The 15512-nt window shown below is 34.7% G+C and overlaps 1 protein-coding gene across 2 annotated transcripts in view; it reads left to right on the top strand.

Annotated features, from left to right (window-relative positions):
• VAPA (VAMP associated protein A) overlaps positions 1 to 15512 on the top strand; it is a 71628-nt gene that overhangs the window by 43759 nt on the left and 12357 nt on the right. For both annotated transcript variants that reach the window (XM_044004317.1, XM_044004327.1), the window contains exons 3-4: positions 571 to 674; positions 9358 to 9438. In XM_044004317.1, coding sequence (XP_043860252.1) covers positions 571 to 674; positions 9358 to 9438 — 185 coding nt within the window. The remainder of the gene's footprint in view (positions 1 to 570; positions 675 to 9357; positions 9439 to 15512) is intronic.

The following is a 15512-nucleotide window of genomic DNA, read 5'->3' as shown; positions in this document are numbered from 1 at the left end:
CATTAGAATAGTGATTATCTTAGAATTTTTTGATGCTTTTCTTTAGCCAGACATGTTTTTCTAAGTACTAACAATCTTGAATATTTTCCATGACACTAGAATTTTAAGATATGGGGGGGAGGGGATTTGTGTTACTTGAGTACATTATTTCTAATCCATATGTCTTAATTTGGGGAAAAAATAGTATTTAATCAGGAAATGCCAGAAATGGGACCTTAGTAAGTAAACTGTTAGTTTTCACAAATGTTTATTATAAATCAAGACTAAAGGGGAATGATTTAAAATAAAAGCATGAGGTAGAATTTTGAAATTTTGTCTAAATTTCTGTTAACCTTTTTACTACCTAGCCATTCTCCCCCTACCCCGTTTAAAAAAATAAATTTTACTTAAGTTAAATTAAAAGTGTTCCCTAAGGAGTGTTGATTTAGGATATTTAATATTTAACATACATGCATTTGACTTCTCATACCCTTCCTAATCATAAAACATAACATCTAGGATGCACAATAGTATATGTGAGTAGAATAATTTTAAAGTGGGACACAATATAATCTATTCCTTCTTATTCAGTAATGCTACAGCCTTTTGATTATGATCCAAATGAGAAGAGTAAACACAAGTTTATGGTACAGACGATTTTTGCTCCATCAAACACTTCAGATATGGAGGCTGTGGTGAGTACATTCTGTAATGAATTCAATTTTAGGAATCATTTAAATTGTGTAAAATATAAGGCATTAAGAAATATTGTGCGTGTGTGGTCATCCCAGAAAGTGATTTTTAAAACTTCATCATTCACTACCATAGAATTTATTTTAAAATCAAAATTATCGTCAAGTGACCCATCTAATGTATAATTTTAGCCTTTTTTTGATTGTCTTTTGTCTCGGTAACTAGAGTTCCTTTGATTAGTATTGGTGCATATGTGAATGTTAATTTCTTTCATCTAGAGATTTTCCTATTTTAAGGTATTGAGTATGAACTCTCACACTTTTTAGTTTATAGTACTTCCAAAAATGACTTAACTTATAACAAAGTGTTTATGTTCACCAGCTAAGATTATGAGTTACACCAGGTATTTGTTGTAGAGTTTTGTTTCTATTATTTTTTTGCGGTGGTGCAGCTAGGTGCTGCCCATCTATTAATTTTTTAGAATTCTCTTACACTGATATTTTTTGCATTAAAGGTTATAAATATATTGGATTTTGGGGCAGCTAGGTGGCACAGTGGATAAAGCACCGGCCCTGGATTCAGGAGGACCTGAGTTCAAATGCGGCCTCAGACACTTGACACTTGCTAGCTGTGTGACCTTGGGCAAGTGACCTAACCCCCATTGCCTCTCAAGAAAGAAAGAAAGAAAGAAAGAAAGATTTTGGATTTCTAAAGTTTAAGATATATTTTTAAATTTCAGAAATGTAACATACAGAAACTTCTCATTCCTTATCTTCTCTCCAGGAATTCAAAATGATGCTTTTGTGAGCATCTGTCTCTAGCCTTGAGAAAATATTGCTAAAGAGCACCAGGCCTTGTATTTTTTTGGGTGGTGGTGGTAAACTTTTAAATAGAGATACCACTACAGATGCCCTAATTCCTGTTTTCTCACTAGGTATTCTGGTATTTCAGATTAGGTGTAAATGTTTTAGTGTTTTTCACTTTTTGGTAGGAGTACTTAAGTTTTTCTTAAGCTAATTACTTTTTTTTCTTCTTGTATGTGGATCATTGCTAAAGGTGTCTGTTTTCTTTTGATCTTCTGCAAGTCACTTAATCTTACCAGTCCCCGGTTTCCTCATCTGTGAAATGATGAGGTTGGGTAAAATTATTTCTAAAATTTATTGATTGTATTTGTCAGTTCCAGAACAGGATCTTGCAATAGCCGTTTCTTTTCTAATCGTTGATTAGAATGACATGAGAAGCATATTGGTTTTTATCAAAAGTAAAACATCATTGTAAAGCAGAAATTTCTTTTGGGCAAAAAAAAGAGCAATGAAGCAAATCATTGATGCCTGACTTCATGGTGGTAGCATGGTATAGAGGAAAGAACACAGGATTTAGAATTGGGGAACCTATTTGAATTCTAGCTCTTCTACTCTCTCTGCCTCTGTGATACTAGCTATGTTAGATTTGGGCCCCACTCCTGGACCTCACCTTTGCTATCTCCAAAATTAGAAAATTGGACCAGATGTCCTCTGAAGACTTATTTAGCTCTAAATTATGATCGTATGATCTTGTTCTATGTTCTTTATTGTTCTTTTAGTTAATTTGCTGCACTCCTATTTTAGATACTAGGGTCCTAAATTTACTAGTGTTCAAAGGAGCACTTAAAAATAGTATTTTTTCCCCCCCAGAAAATCTGTAAACTTACACAGAAAGGGAGCTCTGGCTTTGTATCCTATGGATTTATCTATATCTATATATATGCCTATCTGTATCAATATATCTTTATATTCAAAGCTATATAATTGAGGAAGATTTTGAACTTTGTAGTATGCATCATACTTTTGCATTCTCTCATAAATCCTGTCTTTAAAACTCAGGCCCTTTATAAAAGCTAATCATTTACATTGATTATTTAGTTTATTAAAGTCTAAAGAAAAATGCCTCAGAATAAGAAGTTTTGGAGGTCTTTCCACCTACTTTTCTTTCCACAAAATGTATTTCTTCCTAAACCTTTATATTTTAAAAAAGAAAAAAAATTATCTGACCTCTAGAATCCTATTACAACCTAAAGTTAATAATTTTCTTTAAGGAATAAGGTCCCAACCAGCAATAAAGTATTTACATAGTTCCCAGACCTGTTCATGTATCTAGAGCAGAGGTTTCAGATCTGTGGCTTGAAACACTTCCTCCAAGTGTGGCTTAAGCTAGATTAAAATGTAATTGGGAAATATTTAACAAAACAGATTAAAATATAATTGGGAAATATTAGCAATAAAAATATAAAATAAGAATAACTAAGTCAATATGTGGCTCTCAGGCATCCTTATGTACAGATTAGTGACCTCTCTTTTTCTATGTGAGTCAAATAACAATGTGCTAGAGGACCCCCATTCTTTAGAGATGGTGAATTCTTGTACAGATTACTCTTATATATCTCTGCTTCCTGCCTCTTAGGTCTATTTACAAGCCACTTCAAATTAAACAAGGGTAATTGTGTATATAGGGAAACAATCTTGAGAAATAATATATGGATATAAAAATTATTAGAAACTTGGATAAATATAGTCTTATACATTGAGTGGCACGCTCAAACTAATTAATTACCCATGGGCTGTTGAGTTTCAAAGGGCAGCTAGGTGGCACAGTGGATAGAACACTGGCCTAGAGTCTGGAAAATCTGAATTTAAATCTGGCCTCAGACATTTATTAGCTATGTAACCCTGGGCAAGTCTCTTCACCCTCTTTGCCTCAGTTTCCTTTTCTGTAAAATGAGCTGGAGAAGGAAATACCACTCCAGTGTCTTTGCCAAGAAAACCCCAGATGGGTCATATGAAGAGTCAGGCATGACTGAAACAACTAAGCAACATTAACAACAAATTTTGTTCAGTCATTTTAGTTGAGACTGACTCTTTGTGATCCCATTTATGATTATCTTGGCAAAGATACTGGTATGGTCTCCCATCCGTTTGACTCTTGGAATGGTTCTTGTTCCTTGAAACTCATCTCAGATATTCTAATCATCCTTGGCCAAGCATCATCTCCCCCAACTCTAGTCCTGCCCCCAAATTAAATCATAGGCAGGCTGGTTCTATTGCAGATATTACCTCACTCTCCTATGGACATCCTCCTATGACAGTTTAGATACCTTTTTCTGTTTTATACCTCTTAGAAGCACAGTTGGTTTATGTTGTCATCATGTTACAGATTTGACTTAAATGGAGATTCTTGAATTTTAAAGACGCTTGTTTACTTTTTTCTAAAAGAAATTGGATTAAAAAAAGAAAAACAGGGCAGCTAGGTGGCACGGTGGATAGAGCACTGGCCCTGGAGTCAGGAGTACCTGGGTTCAAATCCGGCCTCAGACACTTAACAATTACTAGCTGTGTGACCCTAGGCAAGTTACTTAACCCCAATTGCCTCACACAAAAAAAGAAAAACAAATCAAGACTGGATTTTCCTATTTTACCTAGGTTAGAAACTCAGGGGCTACTCACTGTTGTGGTCACTATGGGTTTGGGAGGGGAGCTTGGCTTATTATATTTTCAACTTGGGCTCCTTTTAGGCTACCTGCTGGCCTTCCTGCTCTCAGAGCCTCCCCATATTAATGCTCAACTTAGTTCAGACTCCCAATTGTAGTAGCCTTCTTTAGTCTAGAATTCCCAGGCTTAAGAGATCTCTCAGCTTCTAACTGTCACTAGTAGCAAGAATTATACCCAGCTTAAGAAAAGATTGGAACTCATTCCTAGTGAAAGTAACTCCCATCTTCCTCAGTAAAGGAAAAAAGGGATCTTTTAGTCAAAGAAATACAAATAGGTAATACAAAAATTTATTTTTAACTCGGAACATAATGAATGAATCTTTAAAAAAAAAAATCCAGGGGCAGCTAAGTGGTACAGTGGTAAAGGATAAAGTACTCACTGGTCCTGGATTCAGAAGGACCTGAGTTCAAACCCGACCTCAGACACTTGATACTTACTAGCTGTGTGACCCTGGGCAAGTCACTTAACCCCAATTGCCTCCTCTCCCCCCCCCCCCCCAATCCAAAGCACAGTCACAAAGTGGAATTTTTATATGTCAGGATTTTTCTACTGGAACATGGAATCATTACCTTCTATTCGTTAAAGTCAGGTTATAGTTTATGGTCTGATTGTAGATAGCTTTTGGGTAAAATTATTTGTCAGAATCTTTTTTTTTTTTTTGTCTTGAGCACCAGCTGTGACATTTTGGCATTTTAAAGTCAGACATCAGATGAGTAAAATGAGGTACAGGGAAGTTAAGTAACTTACTCTAATTTATAAGCTAGTAAATAACAGAGCAGACACTAGAATTTAGGTATTTTCACTCTTACCTAGTCAAGTGCCCTTTTCTATTATGTGATATTATATTGGCCCTGGGAGGGAGTAGGGGAGGAAAAGAGAATAAGCATTTTAAGTGCAGAGTACTCTCAGACATTTCTTTTGGATTACTTTGTACCCTTCTCTTTGCATATTTGGAAATTTGGGGAGACTATTCCAACGAGTTTGACATAGCTAAAAGTCCCTGCCAGCCCTAGGTCACATTGCTAGATAGAGCGGTAGAGATCATCAGATTGGTCTAGGGGATGGAAGTTCTTTGTCATGAGTCTTGGATAAGGATGGTGATCAACTATATATTTTTTTACAGCTGCTCATTGAAGACTTTTACGTATTAGGTCCAAAGTATTTCTGGAATTACAAAGGATGTTATCTTCAAGTTCATGATATAATGATTGGCTAAATTATTTTTATAATAAGAGCTTAATAATTTTAAAACTTCAAGGGGACCTTTTATATAGATTGGGAAACCAGAAAGATTGCCTTGAGGCACTGAGCTAGTTATTATGACTAGAATGTAGATCTCCTAAATCTCAAGATTGTATTTTTTTAATAAAAGAATCCTCAGGACATATATTAATAGAAGGTATGTGCCCCATTTTCTATGTTTTTTTTTTAAAGGAATTTGTGTTAGGACCTATCTAGTTTTTCCTCCTTTTCAGAAAATACCAGTTGATATCACAGAGGACACAGAGTTTCAGTGATTCTATGATTGGTTAATTTATTGCCAGAGACCCCAAATTTTAGAGTATTGTTTGGAGAATGAACCAAGTGATTCTAAAAGCTGAGTCCTTATAACTCAGGAGCTTTGAAAACTTGAGATGAATAAAATGGGTGAGGAAAATTGGATAAGTAGTTAGGGATGGAGTAAGGTTGTGATAGAGAGAGGAAGCAATGTTGAGGCATCATCAGCATAAGGAAACACTGAGGAGAGGGTTGTGGATCATAATGTAAGAAAAAGGAGTTTGAAGAGACTGGTTTGTACTTCTATGTTCCTAAGTAGCAAAAGAGAATTAGGTATGCTCTGTATAAACTGGTAGAGCAAAAAGTAAGGCAGTTATATGTTCTAGATTTTCTGGGGCAGTCCTTTTTCAAAAAATAGATTTTTAATGAGACTGTATAAACAATAACCTTTTTCCAAATCAATTATCCCTATACTTTTACTCAGAAAATGTCACTGGTTATCTAAGTAGGTTAACCATATCTATTGGGGGAGGGGGAGAAACTAGAGGAGAAACCTCCAATTATACACTATGATAAACATCAGTAAAACTTATATTTCTATACTCTTATGACTTGGTACTTTATTGTAGTTATCTTGAAAGGGGCATGGATAGTTTTTATGGAAGAGTAGCATTATTTACCTTGTCCATATTATTTAATCAGTACTATAAAAAGACAAAGCTACTGAAAATTAAAAGATACTGACTGGCAATATCTTCTTGAGTGAGTAAATGATGTGGTGAAACTGATACTTTGTGGATTTCAGTTTGTTAGGATAGATTAAGGAGGAAGTGTGTATAGTGCACGGCAGTAGGAATTTGAGGAGACAAATTAGGAGTCTATTGCTAAGGTCTGTCAGAGAGTAGATGAGAGCCTGGGCTAGGGTAATTGTTTAGTAAACATTAATTAAGTGCCTACCACATGCCAGATAATGTGCTAAGTGCTGGGGATACAAATAAGAAAAAAGAAAGGTAGTCTCTGCCTTCAAAGAGCTTTTATAGTATAATAGGAAAAGACACACAACACAAAAGGAAGCTGGAAAGGGGAGGGGGGAATAGGGACACTTTGATCTTGCTGAAGTAGATGGAGAGTAGAGTGAGGTGGCAGTCTTAATTTCTGCCCTCTCTCTATATATAGAGGAATGCTTTGAGGAATTTAGTACTCTGCCTTAGCCTTCCAATTAGAGAGAAGAGGCTGAAAGAGCTAGTATAAGTTAGAAGTCATTAGCTTATCCTGGAAATGGCACCTTGTTTCCTCGAGTTGAGACTAGGCAGAGCTGCACTGAAGATGGAGAATGGAGTAAGCCAGAAGTCCAGTTTCTGCCCTCTATAAAGGAAAGTTTTGGGAGTTGAGAATAGGACGGATTAGAGATGTTGAGGAGATGGAGTTGATAGGACCTGATAAGATCTTGAGTGGGATGTGGGTGAATGAGTGAATTGAGACTTAGTTTTATTTTGTGAACCAAAGTTACTGGAAGAATGGTGTCACCTTCAATAGAAATAAAGAACTCAGGAGGGCTGAGTTTAGGGGGAAAATTTTGTTTTATACTTGCTGAGTTTGAAATGCCTCTGGGAAGTGTCCAGTGGCATCTGCTATTTAAGTTCTCAAGCCACAGTCAAAAAAACCATCAGACAAACGGTTAACTTTTGTCATTCTAAGTACTGGATTATAAATCGATGCTGCTAACCAGGCTGTCCAGTACCTGATGTCTGCCAGATACTACTAGCTTAATCAAGAAGTAACAGCAGTATGTTAATTATTGATCCTGGCTCCTTAAATAACCAGTAGATTGATCAGCAAATATTCAAAGTCCTTTTCACCAAAATATTGGAAGAATCTCAAAGTTGCAACTTTTTTTCCTTACCTCTTTGCTAGGTTTTGATTTGCTTTAGGTTACAGTTTTATTAAGGACAGCAACTTTGAGGAATGTTTTAGAACCACTAGAAATTCAAGATTGAGGTCAATCTGTAGATTTAAGTGGTCATTAGATTATTATTATTTTTTTTTTGGTGGGGCAATGGGGGTTAAGTTACTTTCTCAGGGTCGCATAGCTAGTGCCAAGTATCTGAGGCTGGATTTGAACTCAGGTACTCCTGAATCCAGGGCCAGCACTTTACCACTGTGCCATCTAGCTGCCCTAGATTATTTTAATAATCTTGAAAGAGTACTTAGTCTGTCATAGATTATGTTGGGAGATGATGGTGACTGCGTTTTTGTAACATTTTCATGTGGTTGCATCCATGACAACAGTATACTTACTAGGATCTGAAAATAAACTACTGAATTTAAAAGTTTTTAAATAAAATGTGATGTTTGATGAGTAAACCTCTATCAGATTTGAAAGCTATTTTAACCTCCACACCATGTTATCTGGACTTTTTTTTTTTTTTTTTTTTTTTTTTTTGTGTGGCAATTGGGGTTAAGTGACTTGCCCAAGGTCACACAGCCAGCAAGTGTTAAGTGTCTGAGGCCGGATTTTTTTAACTCAGGTACTCCTGACTCCAGGGCAGGTGCCCTATCCACTGCGCCACCTAGCTGCCCCTGGGCATTCTTGTTAATAAGAATTTTGTATTACTAGAATTTTTTCAAGACAAATTATATATTCCACAATTTTCTTTTTTCCCTACTTGATTATAATTTGTATTTAATTTAAAATGGTTAACTTGACTATTATATTGTTGAAAAGTACTTGGAAGACTTATTATTATTTATATAAACAAAAAGTGTATTACTTAATTCAATAGTTCCACTTGTTATCGATTGAATAATTTCAAGGATTCTTATCATAAAATCTTACTATGCAGAATCTATCTTTGTGTGGTTCAAGTCATCCCACTCCCACAATCTTTTAATATATTTGTTTCTGTAAATTTTAGTTTTTATTTAAAGCATATCTTCCCCTCTTTGGCTAGAAAGGGAGGAAATACTCATCAACATTCCTTTCTAATCTATTTGAAAATTTTAATATATTAGAAAGTTTTAAAATTTTTATTTATTAGACAGTATAATTATGAAGTATTCTCACCTGAACAAAATGACCCCCATTGTATTCATTCTTCTTAGGATATTTAGTCAAGAGTAGGGAAGCACCATTATAATAAGGATCAGTTCTATTGTCTTGGGCTCCTTTCTGCTTTTAGAAATGACCCAAGACTTTAAGACACTTAAAAATTTTTTAGGGAGAATAGACTATAGTTGACCCAATAGCCTCTCAGATTTAGTAGATATCAGCTCATAGCCCAAAAGACTGCATTCTTTTTCTTTGTCTTTTGTCATTTCTAATCCTGACTTGTAGGATCATTCAATCTTTAGTCTTGTTTTATCGCTAGAGAGTAAGAAGCACTGGAATAAAGGCAAAGTTGGCATTATAGAAATAGGCATATAGGACTTTCTGTCTGCTTGTTTAAATTCAATCCTAGAATTGTGGGATAATTTAGCATACATTCTCTGTTTAAGCTTGATCATAACAATTCAAACGTTGACTTCCTTGAAGCTTTAAAACATGTAATTTTAGATGAAAGAAAATATTAATTTTATTTTACATAGTAAAATTTTGGTGTGTATTTTATATGAATTGAGAGAGAATTGTTATTTAAATTTTTGATGTTTGATAATTTCTTTTTAGTGGAAAGAAGCAAAACCTGATGAACTGATGGATTCCAAATTAAGATGTGTATTTGAAATGCCCAATGAAAATGATAAATTGGTAAGTGAATAACATAATTAGTAGCATAACCATGTTCTAAATATTCCAAGCAAGAGGATAAAGTTCTTTATTCTTTTCAAGTTGCTTGTAATGTGTTTGTCTTGTGGTGTTCAGTATGAGAGAAAAAGAATGTGAATGTGTTTTTATTCATCCTTGCATAATGTATATAACTTATATTTTATAGATATTTTGATAAATTTTTTATATTATATACATTCAGAAGGAAAAAAAACACACACCTTATTTTCAGTCATTTGTAGGCATATTCTGCTAAAGAAAGCACTTTGAAGGATTTCTTTAGGTGTATTACAGGATCACGCATTCCCTGAAAGGGCCACATAAAAGAGAAGGAATGTTTCTGAACTCTTTTAAGGTTGTCATATATATTATTGGTTAGCCAGAAAAGAATGAAATGAAGTATTTTAGTGTATATGTGTTTGTGTAAGCTTATCTCCACTTCCCCAAAATAATGATGTGTTAGTGCCCTAAAAAGAGAGAAAACTTTATGTAGATGAGCAGTTTAATAAAACAGTTGACTATTTTAGAAATTTCAGTCATTTTAGGATAGTTGTTAAAATTATTATCTGGTTTTAGGCATTAATATGCAGCCTTAAAGTTAACATTTAATCTTCAAATTAAAGCCTGTAAAAAAGAAATAGCTGGACAATTAGTAACCTTGATTGATTTAGACTTGTAGAGCTTATAAAGATGTTGAAGTCTTTCAGCAGTGCTAAGGTAGGTAACCTTTTCCTTAGCTATATAGATTAGATTATTAGACATTTCTTCCTATATTGAGCTGAAACCTCCTTGCCTTTAGATTCTCCATGTTATTTCTAGTTTTATTCTCTTGAATAAGTATCTGTAAAGTCCTGTAGGCAAGGCTAATTCTCTTTTAAGAACAGAGGCAGTGACATCACCTTAAGGTAGCTGCTCTAAGCTTATTGAAAATATATGAAGAAGGAAATTGTTAAAGAAGTGTCATGTCTTGTTAGGTAAGAAAAGTGGAGCCATCTTCAGAGATGCTGTGGCTGAATCTGTATGATTTTCAGGGCTAGATACAAGTTCTTGGTTTGGTTTTCTTGCTCCCGAAAAAGAGATGAGAAAATGAACCTTCTTCCCTTCTTTGCAGAAGTGAGAGACTGGAGACTGGATGTGGAACATTGCTCAGGTTGTCAGATTCAGCTGATGTGTCGATTAGTTTTGTTGAATTCTTCTCTAAGTGCTGTGCCCCCCCCCCCCCTGCCCCGCCCCATTGTTACAAAGGATATGTCTCTGAGTATATATTTGCAAATTATGATGATGTAGAAAACAATAATAATTTTAAAGGAAGTTACTGGTTTGGTGGCCAGTAGCATAAATTCCAGATCTTAAGCAATTCTTTTTCATGTCACAATCAGTTATCAGATCTTGCCACATTTCTGCCTTTATGTATGTCACCTTTCCCATCCTACCCCCTCTCTTCACTCACATAATTACTACCACCCTTGGTGAGGACCCCCTTTTCCTTGATTATGCAATAACAGCCCCTTAATTTGGCTCACTGCTTCGTCGCCAGTCCATCCTATACATTACTGCCAAAGTTCCTTAAGTGTCAAGCTGATCATGTGACTCCCTTATTTAAAAAACTCCAGTGATTTCCACTGTGCTCTAGGATACAATATTAACAAAGCTATTTAACTTTTAAAGACTTACAACTTCCTCTCTTTCTAGCCTCATTGTATATTTCTCTATCTAGGTCTCCTGTGCTGCTGGTGTGCCTCACCAATATTCTGTGGTCCCGTGCCCGTTCTCCCTCCCCCCCCCCCCCCAATAATATAGCCAAACTGATCTTCTCTCTTTCATACATGACACTTTACCTCTGATGTCTGTGCCTTTGTATTGGTTGTCCTGACCGCCTGGAGTGTATCTCTTTTCTCTCTCTGTCTCATAGAATCGCTTCCTTTAAGATGCAGCACAATCTTTTGCATGAAGCCTTTCTTTATCCCCTCAACTCCACTAGTGCCCTCCCTTCTAAGCTGCCCATATTTAGCATATTTTCATTAACTTTATGTTGTATGAATATATGTGTATTTATACACGTATACATACTTGTTTCTTCCATTAGAATATAAATTTACTGCAAGTAGGGATTGTTTTCATTCTTTATACTTGTATTTCCAGTACCTAGCACAATGAGTGGTACATAATAGGTACTTAATAAAATACATTGTTGATCTGAAGAATGCCTGTTGCCAACATGCCATATTAGTCTACTTGTCATGTTTTAGTTCCCCATTCATTGGGTTTCTCAAGTCTAGCCATGCACGTTTTTTCTGCAGTGGAGGCAAGCTACATGCCCCTACAACTTCTTTCTGTATCCTTATCTCTGTTTCAGTAAGTCCTATTTCCCCTCTTGGCACATTCCATTCTTTCTAGCTTCCCTGGACACTGAGTCCTTTAAAACTACTATAAATTCCCATCTATCCTTTACCTTTTTTTCCCAAATATTTTTTCTTTCTTACTTTAACTGAGATAAGTTTCCCCTGAGATGTCACATCCCATGTAATCCGTATCACTGGATGACATTCATTGTACTCCCATCAACTCAAGGGTTAATCGGAAGGGTTGATATGTACCTTGATTTCCTATTGCCAGACTATTTCTCTGTTAATCTCCTTTAATCTAATTTATTCCCTTTTTTTCAATTATTCCCTTTACAACTTTGTTGCTCCAGCTGGACATCCTACTGGGATTTCTACATATGTCCAAGCTAATCTCATTGTCAGCCTCTTAAATCTGATTTTTAATTTTTTTTAGCTTTAGTCTTTCTGCCTGTGGTACCTCTATTCAAACACTTTGCTCTGTATGAAATTGGGTTGTCTTTGAAAATAGTTTTTAAAAAATAATACAAAAACACTGGACTTAAATAAAAATAAGTAATTTTGTAGTCACGGTTGAAGTAAAGTTATTGTTTGAATATCTGTGAACAGACATTTTCCGCTGAGACAAAGCCAAAAGAGAACGACCCCTCAATGACATTATTAGGTTAATCTTTGGAAAGAACCATATTATTTTGAGATAGTATTACATCAAATTATATTTTTCTTAATTTAAAAGTTACTACAGAAATGCTTAATGGTAGACTGAGCAGATGTTTCTAGGTGGCTTCCAATCTCAGTATGGTAAGATTCTGACTTTGTCATTTTCATAAGATATTGATGATAAAATAATTTTTCGTGAATTTTTCTTTTGATGGAGTTTTTCCAGGACAGGTGTGGGAAAGAGGTCAGCAGAGAAAGTAGTATGAAAGGACCTTGTAGGTTATATAAAAATTTGAATCCTGTAGGGAAAAATTTTGTTCATTATTTATAGTGGATTGCTGGTAAATTATAATCAGGAGTAAGAAAATACTAAGTCGTTATTTTCTATTACACATTGAATTGTAGGCTAAAAGTTAATTCATGAATGAAGTTAAAAACGGGTGTAAAAGGCCAATCAGTGGGGGTGGTTCGTTAAAGCAATAGGAGCAGAAACATGCATATAAATATGATAAACAAGGGTCATGCAGTGGGAATATAAATTTAAGGGGAAGATGGAGAAAACTTAAGAATGTATATCCATGTCTTCTAAGTCATAACTTTTAATAGATATCTTTGTATTATTGCTTATCCATAAATCATGTTTTTTTAAAAAGTAGTGATATTAATGTTCTAAAGACTAATACTTTCTCTGTGGTTTAGTCACTCCCTTATATCATGCAAGAAAAATCTGATGCCTTTGATGCCAGTCTGAGAGTGTGTTTCCCATGCCACCTCAGGGTATATCTACACCAGGGACCGGTTTCACTACTCCAGTCAGCAGCATCACCTCAGTTGCAACACCTGCCAATTATAGCCTGAAGACTGACCCCAGGGCATCACACAGTATGTTCAAACAGCAAAAGCCTAAGGTTTGTTACAGGGAGCTAACAGCTATAGGATTCTACTGGTGTTACTTAAGTTATTGTAGGTAATTGGAAGATAAATTTTCAGAGTATACTTTAAAATGAAACAGGTACAGCTACACACTCAGTTTCATCTATAGTGGAAGCTAATCAAACTGTACAGTCATAGAAAAGTTCACCTTATAAAAAAAAGATAATATCTAAAAGTTGTAACTCATTAACATAAAGCTTTATGATTTAGTGTTTTCCTTATGATAATTTTTCTTCTAGTGCAAAATAAGTAGTTTTTGCAGGTATATGAATGAGAATATTGTTAAATTCACAGAAAAAGCAAAATTTTATATTTTTATAAAATTGGTATGATATTCTAAAATCAAATTTTTATTTCTTCTTCTGGATTGTACCCCTGGCTCTGGTTCTTCCCAGAATATTTTGAGTTCCATATCTGGGTAAATTAGTAGTCATTACAGCATAGACAAACACCTTTAGAATTTAAAAACTGGCAATCTAAAACATCTCACATCATAGAGCAGAATAGCCCTTCAGGAACCAAGAGGCCTTCCTTGAATGGACTTTGTTTAGCTACTTGATACAGAGGAGACATTTTCTCTGTCTTAAAGCTTTCTTTCAAGTATTTAAGATGTTGCTGTGTAAATGATGTGGAGATTTTACTTTAATAAAGGGTTTTAGATTTTAAACATACTCAGCAAAGGTTAATAGTTATATCATTTAACACAATTAAAGGTTAGTTATTTCTTAACATCTGGTATAGGATGACTTGTTTATCATGTGGTAATAGGGCTCACTTATACAACTCATCCAGTAATTTTACATTTCACTTTAAAGGCGTTCAGTTGAACCTTTCAAGATTTATTTGTATGTTAGAGTACCTGGTTATATTTGGCTCAGCAGTCAAAAAGAGGAAAGACATGAGTTAGAACCAGAAGGGACTTTAAATGTGCATCATCTAGCTGAATTCCCCTATTTTATGAAATAGGATAGCGAGGCCCAGAAAAGTAGCTTTCCTCAAATCATATCTTTAGTTAAGTAGCAGAGCCTGAATTTGAACCCAGGTTTTTCAACAACCAAGTTCAGTGCTCTTTACCCACCACAGTGTTTTATACTATATACTATTCTGCCAAGTTTATAAACTTTCTCTCAAAAATCCTGCTGCAGATTTTATTTTTGTTCCTTTTCTCTATCAGTAATGGAACATATGATTCTTTGTTAACCTTTTCAGCATGAGTTTACTTACCAGTTTATCTATTTCAGTTTATCTTCTCCCTTTTCCTACTCTGCCCACTTGTGTCATCATCCCCTGTATTAAGGCATATATCCCAAGTCAGATGTTAAACTTCACAAAATAGCACATGCTCAAAATTAAATTAAGATATGGTTAACATTCTATATGAGATTCTTACAGAATAATTTCTTTTTTTACAAAATACTATTTGAACTGTTTCTTATAGAATATGATTTGAATGGAGATACGGACTTTAAAAAAGATTTTAAAAGGAAGTGTAGAAACACTTAACTGAGTTTTATGTCTCAGATTTAAAAATCAACTAAAATGTATTTTGTACATGCTGTAACCTTACTAATAGATTCTAAGTTCCTTCAGCATAAAGGCTAATACCATTTAATTAAAAGGCATTATTCCCTTATTGCTTAAAACAGTACTCTGCACAGAGTAGGTATTTAAAATAATGAAAAAATGTCTTGTGTACTGTTCAAGTTTCTAAGTACCACTGTCACTAATTCACTCCTGTTTCTTATATAATGGATAAAAAAATGTACTAAGTTTTCCTTTTCATTACCTTTCTGCTAATCTCTGTGGCCGCCTAAATGTCACAAGTGGTTAGGAGCTTGTTAAAATGTGTTTTTCCCTTTCTTTCATCTCGTCTTAATTTGTTCTATTTGAGAAATTCAAGCAGGCCCAAGTTTCTTTTTAACTGGTGTATTTGCCATTTTCAATTTGTATGGAAAGAACTTTTTAATAGCGTTATCTTGGTTATGGTTTTGTAAAATGGTATTTTGCTGTACATATTTCTAAGACTTAAATTTTTTCTCTACTGTTAGAATTTTTTATCATGTTTTTGCTTTTGTTTTGTTTTGCTGGGCAATGAGGATTAAGTGACTTGCCCAGGGTCAC

This window comes from Dromiciops gliroides, chromosome 1, assembly GCF_019393635.1.
Source record: "Dromiciops gliroides isolate mDroGli1 chromosome 1, mDroGli1.pri, whole genome shotgun sequence".
NCBI classification, from domain to species: Eukaryota; Metazoa; Chordata; class Mammalia; order Microbiotheria; family Microbiotheriidae; genus Dromiciops; species Dromiciops gliroides.
The sequence above is the reverse complement of the archived record's forward strand: the minus strand, read 5'-3'. Positions and strand labels throughout refer to the sequence as shown.